Source organism: Rana temporaria, chromosome 1, assembly GCF_905171775.1.
Source record: "Rana temporaria chromosome 1, aRanTem1.1, whole genome shotgun sequence".
In the NCBI taxonomy this organism is placed as follows: Eukaryota; Metazoa; Chordata; class Amphibia; order Anura; family Ranidae; genus Rana; species Rana temporaria.
Window position 1 is genome coordinate 461,792,067 of NC_053489.1, and position 20,232 is coordinate 461,812,298.

General features: G+C 41.2%; 1 protein-coding gene across 7 annotated transcripts in view; it reads left to right on the forward strand.

Moving 5' to 3' along the window:
• The window catches only part of BMPR1B (bone morphogenetic protein receptor type 1B), a 638,082-nt gene extending 632,015 nt beyond the window's left edge, over positions 1–6,067 (forward strand). For all 7 annotated transcript variants that reach the window (XM_040328038.1, XM_040327997.1, XM_040327989.1 and 4 more), the window contains 3 exons: positions 1,506–1,681; positions 1,946–2,076; positions 5,625–6,067. In XM_040328038.1, coding sequence (XP_040183972.1) covers positions 1,506–1,681; positions 1,946–2,076; positions 5,625–5,750 — 433 coding nt within the window. In that variant the 3' untranslated portion in view covers positions 5,751–6,067. The remainder of the gene's footprint in view (positions 1–1,505; positions 1,682–1,945; positions 2,077–5,624) is intronic.
• The last annotated feature ends 14,165 nt before the right edge of the window (positions 6,068–20,232 follow it).

The following is a 20,232-nucleotide window of genomic DNA, read 5'->3' on the forward strand; positions in this document are numbered from 1 at the left end:
TCCTGTCCCACTTCCTCCTTCCGCCGAGGGGCTGCTAAGGCGATACGTCATATCGCCTTTTGGCAGCCCCTCCCTGTAGGCGATCGCCTGGGACACGTGACAGGTCCCAGGCGATCGCCTGTCCAATCAAACAGCGCAGCGCCGGGCCGCGCCGCTCGCGCATGCGCAGTGGGTGCCCGGCCGTGAAGCCGAAAGCTGTCACGGCCGGGTGCCCACACTTACCACACTTACCTGCTGGAACGCTGGAGCAGGTAAGTGTCAGTTTATTAAAAGCCAGCAGCTACACTTTTTTAGCTGCTGACTTTTAATAAACTTAAAAAATGGGTGGAAAACCCCTTTAAGCCAAGGTTTCCCATAGCTAGTTCATGAAAGCAATAATATTTAAATCAAGGGTGCTTAAAACCACAAACATTGTATTAATCTGTCAACAGGACTATGGTAAATTTAGAGAAAGCACACCCATAGGCAGAGAATGTTTTTAATAAGTTTATATTACCCATATAGAAAAACAAACAATATAACAATAGGTACATGTATCATCATATGCGAATACTGTGCATACACGCAACAAATAATCTAATCGTATTACAAAAAGTTACATATGGAAGGCAAAGTGAAAAAAAATGCAATCATATCCAGTAGGGGTCACAAACTTACCAATATTACCAATAGTTACCAATATTACCATATTACCAATAGATCTAGTAACCCGGAAGCAATGTCATGACATCACTTCCAGATTACTGGCATCCTAAAGGCGCCAGTTTTAAAAAATAGAAAGTATTCAAAAACATCTTGTCATTTTGAATGCTGTCAAGTGCAAAGAAGGGGTTTGGGATCTTATAGACCCCAGATTCTTTTCATAAAGAGTACATGTCACTGCCCATTACTGTCACAGGGGATGTTTACATTCTTTGTGACAGCAATAAAAGTGATATAAAAAAAATTAAGGATAATGTGAAAATAAAGTTTAAATCTACAGAATATCGGCACCCGATATAGGCTATTGGCCTGAAAGTCAGCCGAAAAAACGGTATCGGCCCTGAAAAAAACTATATCGATCGACCCCCAATATGCAGCTTATGATGTAACCACATCTAAAGAATTAGTTCCCCCCCAAAAAAAGCTAGTTGATCAAAAGCTATCAAGCTCAGAAGATCCTGATTTCTGGTGCAATGAGGTCGGAGAAGAGATAACCTAATGTTTTTGGGTACTAAATCATTTTAACCTTATAACTGTCCATCCTGTGTTTGTACCCATAGCTGCTCAACCCTCTTTGTAATTTGGCCCTTTTTTTACACTCCTTTAATCCTCGAGTCACTGACACTTCAATTTGTGCATTACCTAGAGTTCAATAAAGAACCAGTCCAAGAGCCCAAATTAGCTCTATTTGTTTGGAAATGTTCACAGACAAAAGAAACATAAGGGCAAATAAAATATTAGATTTTCATTGTTTGTAGTTATGTTTGCTTACCTTTTTTTTTCTTACATTCTTTGTGCTACAGTGATACAAATGAAGTGGACATACCACCAAATACCAGAGTGGGTACAAAGCGCTATATGCCTCCTGAGGTTCTTGATGAGAGCTTGAACAGGAATCACTTCCAGTCATACATAATGGCAGACATGTACAGCTTTGGTCTTATTCTCTGGGAAGTGGCCCGACGGTGTATATCAGGAGGTAAGAAAATAAATATAATCATTTTATTACAATCCTTTATATATTCAGATGCAACAGACATTCAATTTTAAGCACATTTGTGATGCATTTGAAGCTATAAAACCATATCTAATGATTAAATCTATAGGAAAAACTTTTTGAAGCATTTCACAAGATAAATCAGAAAAATGTATTGATAGAATGTTATCTAAGTTTGTTTCCTGTGTGAATAAAAATAGGCATGTATAAAAGATAATAGAATTTGATTACTTATTTGTATTTCAGGTATATTAGAAGAATACCAGCTGCCCTATCATGACGTGGTACCAACCGACCCTTCTTATGAAGACATGAGGGAAATTGTGTGTATCCGGAGGTTACGACCCTCATTTCCAAACAGATGGAGCAGTGATGAGGTACAGAATGCAGAACATGAAATGATGCTGCTTTTGTGTGGATTGCTAAATTCTTAACGAAAATCCTAGAATCCTTGAACATGTCCTTGTAAAAATATATATTTTTTGTCATTAATTGGATGATTAAAGTAAATTATGAATTTAGCTTCAATTTTGATTTAATTGTGTTTTAAAGAAAAAAAAAGCTTAGGGAATGTACTTAAAGGTTATGGTAATACCTTACAAAGACTAACACATGCTTTAAATATCTGGATTTGATTGACAGGCCCAGGCTAAAGAGCAACATTTCAGGTGTGCTTGGCCAGTTCTTAAAATGTAATCAAAATTTGTAGAAATGGAAACGATTTTGTCCCTTTTCTAAATTCAAGCACATTTAAATTGGAGCTTTCAATTTCAAAGTAGTTTTCAATAGAGTGGGCAAGGCTTAGGTTTTATTTCCTCATCCTGATATGGAATTCCTAGCCTTACATTCCGTGCTTTTGATACATCAGAAAGTGATAAAGTACTCTTTCCAAAATTATGGAAAATCTAACCTCTGTGTTTCCATTGGATGATTTCTCTTTAGCATAGTAACAATAGACACTCTGGCAGAAAGTGTAAGGTAGACCATTAAGGTGCGAAAATTGCTTGATTCCCCCATAAACACAATCAGTGTTGATGGTGCAATCCCTACCACAGGACTATTTTTTTCTCCTAGGGGGGGGTGTGCAAGGTTGGGAGGCACGGGGAGCCATTCCTGTTGAGAGAACACAGTGATTATTACTAGTGGCTATAGCCGATGGCAGTAATCACATACTAAAAATCCAACCTGCTGATTGTGCCCAAGTCAGTTGATGGATACATTCAGCCTGCCCATAGATGGTTCGAACTGTCTATGACCGGCTTAACAAAATTTTGCAAATAAATAAATTTTGGACACAGAGAATAATCATAATAATAAAACAGATTGTATTCTTCCCTCTATCAAAATGTAGAAAAACATTGACTGGAGTTATACTTAAAAAAACAAGAATTTTTCATACCCAGAGTATAAAAGCAAGTAAAACTCATATATATATATATATATATATATATATATATATATATATATATATATATATATATATATATATATATATATAAAAATTGCGCAAAACTGAAAATTACAAAAATTTAGGCTGCCGACACAACAAGAGGACAGTTGTAAAAATATAAAGGTAAAGTGTAGCGCCAGTGTAGACCCACCTATTATGGGGGGGGGTCAATTATAAGCACTCTGGTATATTCAGAAGGTCTCAGTGATAATTGTACAAAAATGTGTAGATTAGTGAACACCACCACAGCTGAAAAAGGGGGGGACAGCTTTTTAACATGGTAATAAACCTGTCAAAGCACCCTTCATACAGTCCTTGGTATATATAAACTATTTAAAGTGCTATATACACATAAACTCAAACAAATTATTGTTAACTTAAACCAAAGTGCACCTGTGACCATTCAAGTGACAATCATAAGTGAAAACCATATGTGATCAATAACAGGTTATAAGTCACAATTATAATGAAATATCAGTCCATATTTGTGATGATAGTAAAAATCTGTCCGAATCACCCCTACTCAAGCAATTCCTTATTTCATGGTACCACCCACAAATGATCAACTGATCTATGGGTCTAGGGGGAAAGAAATTAGTCCATATACTGAATATGTGGATATAATCCTCCATTTTAGGCCCCAATCCGATGTTCAGGAATGCAATCCTCCAATGGTTACAACAGCATATAAGTATTAATAAGGTACCCTTACCAGATAAGGTGGACCCTCTACTCACCGTATGGTGGGAGGATCTTACGGGCTTGTATGGGCCGATCACCCCCCTGGATTACCGTCTGGGAATTCCTCCTAGATAAAGTCAGCATCCGATGCGTGCAGCATTGATCTCCAGGCCAGGGATCACGGTCCAATCGGTGAACAAAGCACCCCAAGAGTCACGTTATGGTACCACATCAAATGTGTAACAATCGAGGGAAAAGAGAGAGAAAACTTCTCATGGTGTAGTTGGTCAAATTTTATTTAAAAATTCAAATCCATATATCACACTGGTGACAGGAACATATCACAACAAAGGATAAAATCAAAATTTAAAAATAAGCCACGCGTGAGAATAACACAGCAACCTTCCACCCAATTGGGGTAGATAGAAGTACCCAAAAAAAGTTTGTGCAGCGGAGAAGCTATGAGGCTTGAAGTACCCGACCGGTTTCGTCTAATGCAGACTTCAACTGGGATATACCCAATTTTTAAATTTTGATGTTATCCTTTGTTGTGATCTGTTCCTGTCACCAGTGTGATATATGGATTTGAATTTTTAAATTAAATTTTACCAACTACAACATGAGAAGTTTTCTCTCTCTTTTCCCTCGATTGTTACACATTTGATGTGGTACCATTACGTGACTCTTGGGGTGCTTTGTTCACCGATTGGACCGTGATCCCTGGCCTGGAGATCAATGCTGCATGCATCGGATGCTGACCTTATCTAGGAGGAATTCCCAGACGGTAATCCAGGGGGGCGATCGGCCCATACAAGCCCGTAAGACCCTCCCACCGTACGGTGAGTAGAGGGTCCACCTTATCTGGTAAGGGTACCTTATTCATACTTATATGCTGTTGTAACCATTGGAGGATTGCATTCCTGAACATCGGATTGGGGCCTAAAGAGGAGGATTATATCCACATATTCAGTATATGAACTAATTTCTTTCCCCCTAGACCCATAGATCAGTTGATCATTTGTGGGTGGTACCATGAAATAAGGAATTGCTTGAGTAGGGGTGATTCGGACAGATTTTTACTATCATCACAATATATGGACTGATATTTCATTATAATTGTGACTTATAACCTGTTATTGATCACATATGGTTTTCACTTATGATTGTCACTTGAATGGTCACAGGTGCACTTTGGTTTAAGTTAACAATAATTTGTTTGAGTTTATGTGTATATAGCACTTTAAATAGTTTATATATACCAAGGACTGTATGAAGGGTGCTTTGACAGGTTTATTACCGTGTTAAAAAGCTGTCCCCCCCTTTTTCAGCTGTGGTGTTGTTCACTAATCTACACATTTTTGTACAATTATCACTGAGACCTTCTGAATATACCAGAGGGCTTATAATTGACCCCCCCCCCCCCTTATAATAGGTGGGTCTACACTGGCGCTAAACTTTACCTTTATAAGTAAAACTCTTACCTACTGCTTTTAGGTCTCTTGCTCGTCATAAAGGTCATTTGTGTACGACAACCAATCAGTCTGCCTTTCAGTTTCCTATACTGTACCGGGGAACATGAAAGGATAATTCTAAATGGCTATTATGGGACTTTTCCTACATGAAACTTGGATAATGCACGCATCAGTCATAACTGATTTCCCAGCTGTAATTATAGGGTTAGTAATTTTCATAAAAATTGCAACATTCTGGTATATTTTATATATGACATGTAAATCTTGTAGGAGAATGTACCAGTTATTCTGACTTACATTAAAATTGCTTTCTTTCCCACAGTGTCTGAGACAGATGGGAAAACTGATGACAGAGTGTTGGGCTCACAATCCTGCCTCACGCCTTACAGCTTTGCGAGTAAAGAAGACACTAGCCAAAATGTCAGAGTCTCAAGACATCAAGCTTTGATTTGATAGAAATCTGAAGAAAGCCCGTGGAAGTGGACTTATTTTTTGTGACTGAAAATCATAAAGAGAAATCATATTTCTGCACATTGAACATCTGTGTTTACCATGAGTACAAGTGTCTAGACTGTTGAATCACCAGCGACAATCTGGACAAGATTCCACAGACTCTGTTACTCAGGCTGGTGTACACAGGAAACATGTCTTCGATGACTAGATGAAAAAATGAGCATGTTGCTTTCTGTGAAAGCAAATACGTTTTTAATGTTTGAAACAAAAGAAAAATTCTTTAAAATTCTAATAAAAAATTTAATAAATGTATGACTTATTAAATGTCTTCAAAATAATAGTGCAGAAGTTCCAGGAAAACTCATTTTGGAACCTTTACCTAAGGACATTTGACACTGTTCTATATGAATTCACAGAGGAGGAAAGTGGCAGTGTTGACTATAGTAACCAAAAAAGAAGGTTTCATCCTACTGAAGAAGAGGCAGCTTGAATCTCATTATAGGCTATAGGCTGAAATTTTAATTCTTATGTTTTTTGTACTTAAGGAGAGCAAACACGTTATATTTGTATCTGTCAAAATAATAGTCCTTTATTTTTATATACTGTGTGATGTAAATACAAAATAAATAAAATAAAGTAGTGACCCCTAGTGGGAATATTGCATATGACATCAAAAATATATTATATATGTCACAATGAAAGTGGTATGTGCAACAAGTGACCTCTAGTGGGTGCAAAAATGATAACACATATATCAAATAACATTAATATGTACAACCAAATGAGTGACTTAACACCACGTGGACCCTCCACCAGTCGCACTATGCGCTCACCTCCCAGAGCGGCCCCTTATTGGACCAAAGTAGCACCTTCCCCTTTGGGTTATCCCTTTGATAAAGTTGCATGTGAGTGAAGGAACGTGCCAGGGTGGGGCTTGTGACGCCATTGCATCGTTTGTAGGAAGTACACGATCACCCATGAGGGCAGTAGGGCCGAGGACTTGCAGACGATTTTGTGACCCCAGGGACGTATCTATTTATTTTAAAGTTCATCACCTGTATGCACCAGGGATAGTGGATTCCTAAATGTGAATGGAATAGGTGCTTGTATTTTCAATACATTTAGTTTTACAGTATTTCACTATATGTTGCCAACATATATGAGAGATCACGCTTGCAGGAGTTTACTATTGGGAGCTTAAAGATTGTGGAGTAAGACCCCAAAGGGGAAGGTGCTACTTTGTCCAATTAGGGGCCTCTCTGGGAGGTGAGTGAATAGTATGACCTGTGGAGGGTCCACATGGTGTTAAATCACTCATTTGTTATCATTCGCCATTGGATTGTGTGTGGACAGCATTGGTTCACAGAAGATATCACTGAAATAATGGACTTTGCCTGATATATATATATATATATATATATATGTGTGTTATAATTTTTGGAACCACTAGAGGTCACTGGTTGTACATATCGATGTTATTTGATATATGTGTTATAATTTTTGTACCCACTAGAGGTCACTGGTTGCACAAACCAATTGCATTGTATATAATATATTTTGGTGTCATATGCAATACTACCACTAGGGGTCACTACTTTATTTATTTTATATTTACATCACATAGTATTTTTTTGGAAAAGAGAGAGCGCTTCACATATTTTTCTTTTTTCTCTGGTCTGCTAATAACAGTTGGTGTTAAGCAGCAACCTCTTAGATTTAATATATAGCACTTACTTTATATTAGTAGCGCAGAAGTAACTTTCTTTTTATATATACTACTACCCCCTTTGGGCAATGATTTAATTAAAGAGGATCTAAACTCTATAATCTGCACATAAGAAAGGCAAGCCAAGGACAAAGTAGTAGTCATAATGATTACCTGTGGTCTCCATGCAGCTCCTTGTCAAAAGACTGTGGGCCAGATTCTCATACATTCGCGCTGCTCCTGGGCAGCGTAATATATGAGATCTACGTTACACCGTCGCAGGTCTACAGGTTTACATCCTGATTCTCAGAACACTTACCTGTAAACTTGCGGCGGTGTAGCGTTAGATTGCTCGTCGCAAGCCCGCCCAATTCAAATGGGGCGGGCACCATTTAAATTAGGCGCGCTCCCGCGCCGAGCGTACTGCGCATGCTCCGTCGGGTAAATTACCCGACGTGCATTGCGCTAAATGACGTCCCCCCGACGTCATTTGCCTAGATGTATACGTAAATGGCGTCCAGCGCCATTCACGGACGTCTTACGCAAACGACGTAATTTTTATTGAATTCGACGCGGGAACGACGGCCATCGTTAACATTGGTTGCGCCTGCTAAGTAGCAGGGGCAACCTTACGCGTCGGGTACGCTACGCAAACGACGTTAATTCGCTGCGTCGACCTCGCGTATGTTCGGGAATCGCCGTACTTACCTCATTTGCATAGACGACGGGGAAAAGCGACGATGCGACACCTAGCGGCGGGAAAAAAAATTACTTTTAAGATCTGACAGCGTACCAGCCTTACGCATGTCAGATCTAATGGGTACCTATGCGCAACTGATTCTGAGAATCAGTCGCATAGATACCCGGGGCCAGATGAGGTGTTACGACGGCGCTAATGGTGTTGCGCCGTCGTAACGCCTTTGAGAATCTGGCCCCCTGTTTCTTTGTGGGAATGGCCATTTTGATAAGGGCAGGTTTTGCTCTCTCGTGTCAAAGTTTTCTATCTAAAGACTGGTTGATCTGATAACTAAAGCATTAAGGGATGTTCACAAAGCACAGATCCACAAAATGAAGGGTGCAAAAGCAAGGAGATGTGTACAGTGCAGATTCCTCTTCAGAAAACAGCACATTAGTAGCACAAGCAATCTCTCTCTCCAATACTAATAATTATAAGCAACAGTGCCTTAGGTGATCTCACACTGCAGATATACAGCTATGAGTCTGTAGGCATTTGTCTGGAGGAATTGAAGGCAAAAGTAAACATTTTCAGGCAACTAGGCACAATTACATCCTAGATGTTTACTTTAAAGGAGAAGTCCAGCCAAAGCTTGTTTGACTAGACTTCTCTTATGGATCACTGGAGTGAAGTTCGTTTTGCACTCTGAAGTCCGCTCTCTGCTGGTGTCACAGAAATCAGTTCAGTCATCGTGACAATAAAGTCTGAATCCACCAGGTGCCTGGACTGACACCTGGCTCAGCCTCTCAGTGATCGCTGAGAGCCTGAGCTGGCTTCCCCTGCCCCCTTCACAACCCAGCGCTCCAATGAGTGAGAAAGGGGAAGAACAGAGAGCTGTCACTAACAGCCTACAGCTCTCTGCTCATGGAGCTTGGAGAACTGAGCGTTCGGCGGTGTTCGATCGCTTGGTTCTCAGTGTTCGAGGTGCTGGGGGACAGATGCAGTATTGGACTGATGCTGCATCCACCTAGGTAAGTATGAATCTGGAAAAAAAAAAGTTTACTTTTCTTTTAATAAAGCATTCACTTTTGGAATTCAGGTCCACTTTGACTTATTACAGAGCTATAAGAACTTAAAGAAGGAGGAAAATTGAAATCTGACAGTTTCATAAGTTAGATTCTTCTCTCCTCTGGCTGCACGCTGCTGCTTCTCCCCTATAGGTCACTGCCAAATGACGGCACTGAGGTTATGTTCAACAGAGCTGCTCCCTCAGAATAAGTTACAAACAGAGCGGCACACCCAGAAGTGCTTGATTTGTCTACTTTTTTCCCTGCCCATAATTTTGAAAAAAGTTAATAAAGTCATCTCTCAGGGGGGCAATAGTATGTAGAAAGAAAGCACTTCTTAGTTAACAAAAGTTGCTCTGGTTACAAGGCCAATTAAAAGAGAGACAATCATAAATTGCATATGTAAGAATCTGAATCTCTGCTTTTTATTAGAGAATGTATGGTGGGTTTATTATGTACAAACTGGACATCTGTATATAATGGAATGTGCAGGCATGAACATTTTATTATATTAGAGGTGGGCAGTGCGGTTTACCAACATGAGATTAATACACAGAATAAAATAGCATTGCCCTTATCAAACATTGACATTAAACCACTCATGTACAAATAAAAATATAATGGGCGATATGTGAACAATAATAGTTCATTAGTCCATATGAAATGGTACAATAATAGTCCTAGAGGGGGGTGGTGGTGGAGGGCGGCAGCTGTCCTCAGAGAAAAGCCAACTCTGCAAGCAGGGTAAAAGAAGGAACAGACAGGAAGCCCCACACACGGTCGGACCGAACTGATGAGAATGAACCGAAGTTCAGTTTCATCAGACCAAACCGACCGTGTGTATAGGCCATCGGTCTGTTTTCCTTCGGTCCAAAATTTTAAAACATGCTTCAAAACCGAACCGATGGACCGCTGCCCCATCGGACCAAACCGATGGTTAGTACAGAAAAGCATCGGTTCAAAACCCGCGCATGCTCAGAATCAAGTCAACGCATGCTTGGAAGCATTCAACTTCATTTTATTCAGCACGTCGTGTGTTTGACGTCACCGCGTTCTGACACGATCGGATTTTGGACTGGCGGTGTGTACACATATCAGGCCGTACGGCCACTTCAGAGGTGAACCGATGAAAACGGTCCGACGGACCAGTCACATCGGTTTGGTCCGACCGTGTGTACAAGGCCTTTAGTGTAATATTTAGGGTAAGATTTATTTATACAGTAAGTAATGCACTTACAGAAATGCAGATAAAACAGCCTGTTCCTGTGAGCTCTCTGTTCCCCTCAGTGATCTTCCGTTTCTGGTAGCGTCATCCTCTACATTCCATGCTGGCCACTGCTTACTTCCTGTTGGCCACATTACAGACTGCTGCTGTATTCAACACCTGCCTACCCATGGACGTGATGCCTCTGAGACCGGACTGCACCGCCCGATAAAGACACAGATGAACCCATTTTTATTTGCATTTTTGTAAGTGCATTACTTACTGTATAAATAAATCTTGCCCTAAATATTACACTTAGGTGGCGCTTCCTGTCTGTTCTTTTTAGAGACCAAATAATGAAAGTATATGGTGCTTAAAAACAAACTATGCTGTTAATACATAAGGTAAGTAGATGGGACAATATTGGTAGCTCCATGATCTGTAGGCTTACCAATTTCCAACATTACTGCATATTAGTGGCAAAACAGACCAAATCTAGTTCAAACGGCAATCTGCCACAAGTTCTGGCTTATGCAAACCAGTTTGCTCACCTCTAGTCCAGAGTACAACCTAGTACAACACAATTCTACACACACGCAACTTCATGAAACTTGTTCCATGTTTAGCCTTTACAGGGGATGTTTATTTATATTTCCTGCCCCCTCTCAGACTAACTGTCCTGTGTGATGCCCTCATCCATCCTAGTGGATTTATATTAGTTGCCAAAAACACACAAGGCACAGGAGGGTTGGGGTTAGAAAGATAGTTAAAACAATAGTTTGACCTCTCTGGGTCTGTTTAACAAGAACAATTGACTACTCTGCTTTCCCAACAAAAGGAACAGAAATCAAACCGACTCTGGCTGGTTAGCACTGGCAGACAAAAAACAGACGGAACCCTCTTATTACACAAACAAATGTGGAGTTAATTTACTGAAATTGGAGAGAGCAAAATCTGGTACAGCTGTGCATAGAAACATGTCAGCTTCCAGTATTTTTGTCAATGCTTAATTGATCAAGCTGAAAAAACGATTGACGACCATGCACATCTGCACCCGATTTTGCACTCTCCAGTTTTAGTAAACCAACCCCTATGTTACTAACTGTTAACACCCTTTGCATATGCTACCATTCATTCCTATGGAAGGTGAGTTTTGCTAGAAACCCTATCAAAATACAGCATATGGAACCTATTTGTAAGAGCTGCATCTAAAATGCAGAGGTGTGAATTGGCTTTATGTTGAATATGCAGGAATCTACTCTTTGCTGATATACAACAAATATCCATTACACCCTGGATACACTTCTCATCTCACAGGGGCCCACTCTAACTTTGCATCCAGTCCTCTTGCACATTACCAGCAGCACCAAACCTTTCCCTGATTACCTTTCAACACTTTTCTACTACAAAGAGTCAGGCCTTGTACAGACGAGCAGACATGTCCGATGAAAACGGTCCGCGGACCGTTTTCATCGGACATGTCTGATGGGAGGTTTTGGTCTGATGTGTGTACACACCATCAGACCAAATTCCCCGCGGACAGAAAACACGGTGACATGGCGGAGACGTGGCGGCGACGATGACGCGGCGACGTGCGCGAACCAGGAAGTTCAATGCTTCCACGCATGCGTCGATTTTGGGCCAGCGGACATGTCCGATGAGTTTTACTAACCATCGGACATGTCCGACGGACAGGTTTCCACCGGACAAGTTTCTTAGCATGCTAAGAAACTTTTTGTCCACTGGAAACCTGTCCACTAGGTCAGGAATCCGGTCCGCTAGGCTGTACACACGGTCGGACATGTCCGCGGACCAGTTTCAGCAGACATGTTTGGTCGTGTGTACGAGGCCTTAGAACACCCAATGCAATAGACAACCTAATATCACTGTCAGACACTTTCCTGTCTCCTACTACTATTCTATATCATACATTGGGGGTTATTTATGAAAGGCAAATACACTTTGCACTACAAGTGCAAACTACAAGTGCAAAGGGCACTTGAAATTACAGTCGCTGTAAATCTGAGGGGTAGATCAGAAATGAGGGGAAGCTCTGCTGATGTTATCATCCAATCATGTGCAAGCTAAAATGCAGTTTTTTATTTTCCTTGCATGTCCCCTTCGGATCTACAGCGACTGCACTTCCAAGTGCAATTTCAGTGCAATTTCAAGTGGACTTTGCACTTGTAGTTTGCACTTGTAGTGCAAAGTGGATTTTCCTTTCGTAAATAACCCCCATTGTCTTCACTCAGCGCGCCAAGATCAGTCAACAACTACATCGATTTTCCATTGTGCCTGGTAAGCCACCTTAGTAACCAAAACATTGATTTTGGTAAAGGGGGGCCTGTTACCCCTTAACAATCACATAATTTGTAAGCACATTTGATAATGAAGCTCTGCTGTTCTGCTTTTCCAAGGAAATGCCTTTAAAAGTATTGTGCGGCCATATACAGTATTTAGTGAAAAGGCTCCTCATTTTGAAACTATGGGGTAGATTTACTATACTAGTTACTATGGACTAAAGCTGTCCATAGTAACTAATCAGCTTCTAACCCTCTAAGCTTGTTCAATTAAGCTTTGACAGGCCCGATTCACACGGGTGCGACATCCTCTCCGACTTTGGGAGCACATGTCACATGACGTGTACAAATCAATGGTTCCCTATGAGAGCCATCCTAAGTGGACTGACTTTAGAAAAGGTTCCTGCATTACTTTGGTCCGACTTTGGTTTCCGTTTTCAGCCCATTCCATATCATTGAAGTTGGATCAAAGATGGATTCTCGCCCTAACCATCCGACTTGTGATTACAGCAGCAGAATAAAGGAATGTATGTCAAACTGGGGTTGTTTTGATTGGTCAAACGACAAATCGGACTATCTCAAAGTCAGAGCTAAATTGTATCCTGTTCAGTTAGGTCAGATAGAAGTAGGACCGCAGTAGGACTGATGTAGGACCAATGTCGCAGGGCAAAGTAGGATGACAGTCGTACAATAGTTGTGTCCTACCAGTGTGAACTCAGCCTAAGCTGCCATTCACATTGGCGCCGATTTGACATGCAATATTTCCAGCAATAGTTGCTTCCCATTCAGTGCCAACTTTACGGCACCGCATTGATTTCCATAAATAGTTCCTGCCCTACTTTTGGCGACTTCGGGCCGATTTCAATAGACATCTGTGCATGAACCCACACAGATGTCTTTCAAGATGGCCCTGGACTGAAATACTGCTTTGAAATCGCGTGAGTTCAGATGAACATGCACAATTTCAAAGCCGTGTTCCGTGTGAACGAGGGATAAAACCTTGAAACTGATTGGTTACTATGCACAGCTGCACCAGATTACGTGTACACCAGTTTTAGTAAGTCTCCCCCCTACGTTCTGCTTTTAATTAGTCTGAGATTCACCCTTAATCTACAAAAAATACACACAGATCAAAGGTGTGAGATTTGGTATTTTAACCGCTTGCCGAAGGCCGCACGCTGATGTACGTCGGCAGAATGGCACGGCTGCGCATATTGGCGTACAGGTACGTCCCCTTTAATATGCACAGCCGTGGGTCGCGTGCTCGCAACCCAGTCAGGTACTCCGTGACCGCGCCCACGGGACCCGCGGACCCGATCGCTGCCGGTGTCCTGCAATCAGGTCACAGAGCTGAAGAACGGGGAGAGGTAAGTGTAGACAAACCTTTCCCCCGTGCCTCCTAGTCAGACTGGCACTGATCGTCTGTTCCCTGTCATAGGGAACAGTGATCAGTGACGTCACACACCAAGCCATGCCCCCACACAGTAAGAATCACTCCCTTAGGTCACACTTAACCCCTTCAGCGCCCCCATACAGGTTAACCCCTTCACTGCCATTTTCACAGTAATCAGTGCATTTTTATAGCACTGGTCGCTGTAAAAATGACAATGGTCCCAAAATAGTGTCAAAATTGTCCGATGTGTCCGCCATAATGTTGCAGTGACGATAAAAATCGCTGATCGCCGCCATTACTAGTAAAAAATGAAATATTAATAAAAATGGCATACAACTATCCCCTATTTTGTAGACGCTATAACTTTTGCGCAAACCAATCAATAAACGCTTATTGCGATTTTTTTACCAAAAATATGTAGAAGAATACGCATGGGTCTAAACCAGTGTTTCTCAATTCCAGTCCTCAGGCCCCCCCAACAGGTCAGGTTTTCAGGATTTCCATTATTTTGCACAGGTGATTTGATCAGTTCCACTGCCTTAGTAATCACCACAGCCTTTTCATCTGAGGGAAATCCTGAAAACCTGACCTGTTGGGGGGGGCTAAAGACTGGAATTGAGAAACACTGGTCTAAACTGAGGAAAAATAATGTTTTTTTTATACATTTTTGGGGGATATTTATTATACCAAAAAGTAAAAAATATTGAATTTGTTCAAAAATTGTCACTCTATTTTTGTTTATAGCGCAAAAAATAAAAACCGCAGAGGTGATTAAATACCACCAAAAGAAAGATCTATTTGTGGGGGAAAAAAACGTCAATTTATTTGGGAGCCACAGCGCACGACCGCGCAATTGTCAGTTAGAGCGACGCAGTGCCGAATCGCAAAAGGGGGCCTGGTCCTTTAGCAACAAAATGGCCCGGGGCTTAAGTGGTTAATTAGCATCTATTTATGATCAATTGAAGTTTATTTGTAACTTTGACTTGCTTTTGGGGAGCAAGCACATTGGACTGTATATACATTTGTAAAAAATAATAATTACAATCTACAAAACATAAATGCAGACCGTTTTTTAAAAGAACAATAAAACACGATTAAAACTAATGTAGGATTCCTAGAGTTCTGCAGCAGGCAGCCAGCATGATTTTATGTTTCTTTCTACGCAATACCAGTATTTGGAAATGTATTTATAACTACACTGTCAAATACAAATGCCAATATCCATACAAGATAATATTAAAAATAATGAGCATTTTGATATAACCTAGTGCACAATATAGAATAAATAATATTCCTTCTGTCAGCAAAGTCACTGAAAATCATTAAAAAGAAGAGAAAGGGTTACGTAGAACAGCGCTTTAAATCATCCGGGATAACGACTGTGGTTGTAAATGACAATAGTAGTAAAGTTTGAGAAGGCAGACAATCAATTGTGTACTTTAAATGATGCTTTTAGCCTCCAGGGTTCCAGTTAAAACCAATAAAAGCATATCTCCCCTCCACAACCTGTAAAGGTTTATAAGCCGCACATATGAACACATTTACTCCAGACTGATAACTTTTTTATTTTGTATATTCTTACTGCAAAACTGCTAGAAAGTTGTAAACGAGCACTCAAAAATGAGACTAGGAGTAAAAGAAGATATTGCATATTAGTCTGTAATTGCTGCATTTCTCTTTTTCCGCTAGGTGGCCAGGCGCTTGGTGGCATTGGATAAGACAAGGGCACTGCAAGGTCAGATTATAGATATATGGGGTGTGTCAGCCAATGGACAGGGGTTTTCTTAAATCCCTTGGCCTGCTATATATTTGGATGGAGTCAGATGACCAGTGTTCTGTGTCACCTGGACGGCTGTCTGGGTGGACGTGTGTTGTATTGCCTGAGCTGCTAGACTGGAGTTTGGGCCTATCCTGGGCACATTTGGCTGCTAGGATGTTCGAGGGCCTATCCAGAAGCAAGAGAGCAGCACAGGGTTGGCATTGCGGCTTGCAGTCTAACCAGAAGTGACGGTTCTGCTGGTCGGAGAACCTGTCGTGGTTGGAGGTAGAGGGGAAGCTGAGGCCACTAAGGGACCAACCACCTTATTACCAGGGAAACAGTGAGTAGATGAAGCAAGTACTGGAGCAACATTCTCACCAACCAGGGATAGTAAAGAATCTGGAAACTTCAGCGTGTATCAAGCCAGGGACCAAGCCAGTGGAGGTGACGCTTGCAGAGCAAGCAGCTTTGTGTGTCAAGTCAGGGACCGAGCAAGCCAGTGGGGGTGAACCCTGAGAATTATCTGGAGTGCCAGCAGAAAAGTGGGGGTGATGCTTGAGGAAGATACTACAGTGAAGATTGGAGGAGTTCAAGGGATTCAGTGGCAGTAAATCATCTAGTCTAGTGAGAGAGACTGGGAGCTCAGTGGGTTAAAGAACTACAAGAAGTGAAGGAATTGTTATGCCCTGTACACACGATCGGTCCATCCAATGAAAACGATCTGATGGATTTTTCCATCGGTTAACCGATGAAGCTGACTGATGGTCAGTCGTGCCTACACACCATCGGTTAAAAAAACGATCGTGTCAGAACGCGGTGACGTAAAACACAATGATGTGCTGAAAAAAATGAAGTTCAATGCTTCCAAGCATGCGTCGACTTGATTCTGAGCATGCGTGGATTTTTAACCGATGGTTGTGCCTACAAACGATCGTTTTTTTTCTATCGGTTAGGTATCCATCGGTTAAATTTAAAACAAGATTGAATTTTTTTAACCGATGGATAAATAACGATGGGGCCCACACACGATCGGTTTGATCTGATGAAAGAGGTCCATCAGATCGTTTTCATCGGTTTGACCGATCGTGTGTACGCGGCATAACACTTTGTGTTAGAAGCTGTTAAAGACTGTTGCCATACTGCTGGATTCACTTAGGGCGGCGTATTTTTTAGCCGGCGTAGCGTATCGTCTTTACGCTACGCCACCGTAAGTCAGAGAGGCAAGTGCTATATTCACAAAGCACTTGCCTCCTAAGTTACGGCGGCCTAGCGTAAATGGGCCGACATAAGCGCGCCTAATTCAAATTGTGACGAGGTGGGCGTGTTTTATGTAAATAAACCATGACCCAACGTGATTGACTCTTCACGCATGCGCCGTCCGTGGACATATCCCAGTGTGCATTGCTCCAAAGTACGCCGCAAGGACGTATTGGTTTTGACGTGAACGTAAATTACGTCCAGCCCCATTCACGGACGACTTACGCAAACAACGTCAAATTTTCAAAATTTGACGTGGGAACGACGTCCATACTTAACATTGGCTAGGCCAGTTATTTGTTCGACTAACTTTACGCCTGAAAACGCCTTACGTAAACGGCGTATCTTTACTGCGACAGGCAAGCGTACATTCGTGAATAGGCGTATCTCGCTGATTTATGCATTCTAGGCGTAAAGCGGCAGGCAGAACTAGACAGCTAAGATACGACGGCACAGGCCGTCGTATCTTAGCTACATTTAAGTGTATCTCAATTTGAGAATACACTTAAATGTACGATGGCTTAAATTCAGAGTTACGACGGCTTAACTCTTTGGGAATCTAGCTAATAGAAGACAGCATTCCTACACATTCAGATGTGGCGTCTTGCTGGATGCCTTTTCATGCATAGCTGTCCTGCTGTAGAAGTCTCGGAGTCTGCTAATTGACATTGCAACTTCCTAAGGGTGTCCTGGCCCTAACCCTGTCTCCCAAAGGTCTGTTAAGAGAAATAAAACCTCTTTGCATTCAAGAAGTGTCTGGCGCCCATGAATCTACCTTACATTACACCCACTATGCCTTGCAACCTATCAAATACAGAAGGATGTAAGCTATCTCTGGCCCTGGAGGTTCTCATTAGACTGAAGGAGGCCTGGGACCTTGGTACACTAGCACAAGATACTGTATGTGATTTATGCACATACAATAGTAAAAAATAATAATAATAATAATAATAATACATAGTAAATAAATAATATAAAGAATGTGAAGTGCTCAAAAAACACAAAGTAAATACCCATCCCCTCTCTGTAAAACTATTTTAAACGCCTCCCGCCCGCCGTATAGACAAATGACAGCTGGCGGGATGCTCTGTTGTTCTGGGACGATGTCATATTCGCCCAATCTCATCCCGGGGACATGCGCACGACCCCGATCTCGGTAAAGTGTCCATGACACGGCTGTTTACCCATGTGATTAGCTTTGTCCAATCACAGCTGATCACATGTAAACAAGGAAGTGCCGTTAATCGGCTCTCCTTACCTCACACTGATGTGGCATCTCCTCACAGGGGAGACCTGTAGAGATAATCAGGGCACTGATCATCAGTGCCCTGGTGATCAGGGCAGCCCCAACAGTGCCCATCAGTGATGCAAGTCAGTACTGCCTTTCAATGCCTATCAGTGCCTGCTCATCAGTGCCGCCTATCTGTTCCACCTATCATTGCCCATCAGTGCCGCCTATCAGTGCTCATTAGTGCAGCATATCAGTGCTGCCTATCAGTGTCCTTAAGTGCTGCATATTAGTACCTCCTCAGCAGTGCCACTCCATCAGTGCCCATCAGTGCAGCCCCATCAGCGCACATCAGTGAAGGAGAAAAATTACTTATTTACAAAGTTTTTGGACAGAAACAATGAACAACTTTTTTGGCAAAAAATAAAGAACCAGCTTTGCACATCTAGAGTGAATTTTTTTCCCATTCTTCTTTGCAAAATAGCTCAAGCTCTGTCAGATTGGATGGAAAGAGTCTGTGAATAGCCATTTTTTTTCCATTTTCGGATAATGAATTGAACAGTGCTCGGTGAGATGTTCAAAGCTTGGTATATGTTTGTATAACCCAATCCTGGTGTTTTCATTGGCCTTTATGATGCTGTTTGTTCACTAAGGTTCTCTAACAAACCTCTGAGGGCTTCACAGTACATCTGTATTTATACTGAGATTAAATAAGACACAGGTGGACTCTATTTACTAATAAGGTGACTTCTGAAGGCAATTGTTTCCACTAGATTTTAGTTAGAGGTAACAGAGAAAAGGGGGCTGAATACATATGCACGCCACACTTTTCACATATTTATTTGTAAAAAAAAAATTGAAAACCATTTATCATTTTCCTTCCACTCTACAATTACGTGCCACTTTGTGTTGGTCTATCACATAAAATGCAGAAAAAATAAATGTATGTTTTTGGTTGTAACATGACAACATTTTGAAAATGTCAAGGGGTATGAATATTCAAGGCACTGTACATACTCAACTGAAACACATAATAAATTGTTTAGGATATATGAACACCTTTTATAAAGAAGAAAGTGGAAAAAATATCCAATAAATGGTTCCATCCACTGCACACTCGAATGTGTAAAAAACAACAGTAAAAACAGATATAACTTCTTCTGGTGTTTGAAAAAAAAAAAAAAACATGAACCAAGGTTACTCTTCTATTATGCTCACCTGAACTGAGATCTGTTTTAAGAGGTCACAAGGGCTCAGTTCCAAATAACTCCTCAAAAAACACACCCAAACACTTACCAGTTTATATCTTCTACCACAATATTGGTCACAAATGGTTTCAATTAGGATTCTTGGTGAAGGGATTCCCCAACATGAAACATTTCTCCAGCAGTAAGACATAGAGAGTAAGACAGGATATAATGCTCTTCATGTAATTTTTCAAACCATATTAAAAAAACATACAAGAATAAACATAGAGTGCTTGTAAATTGTGAATCTACTCTGCTAAGAAAACATAGCTGTACTTCCAACTCCCAGCGGTTTGCACCAATACCAATGTGATGACATATTACTATGCGGGTTTTCAAGCTAACATGGATAGAACTTCATCAGAGGTTAACCTCTGATGAAGTCCCGCCAGGTTGGGAACCCACCCAGTGTGACATCATAGAGGGTGGTATCAGCACAACCCACTCGTTACACCTGCTTCACCTACACCAGTACCTCTAGCTTTCTGTCCAGTAAAATGTCAGCAATACCATATGTAAGGAGAAATCCCCTTAAAGCCTAAATTAACTAAAATTCGAAATCAGCACAAGGGACATTACTTACATTCAGTGTGATGTGTCCCTTGTACTTCAGTCTTCTAGTTCAGTAGTAATCTTCCTTC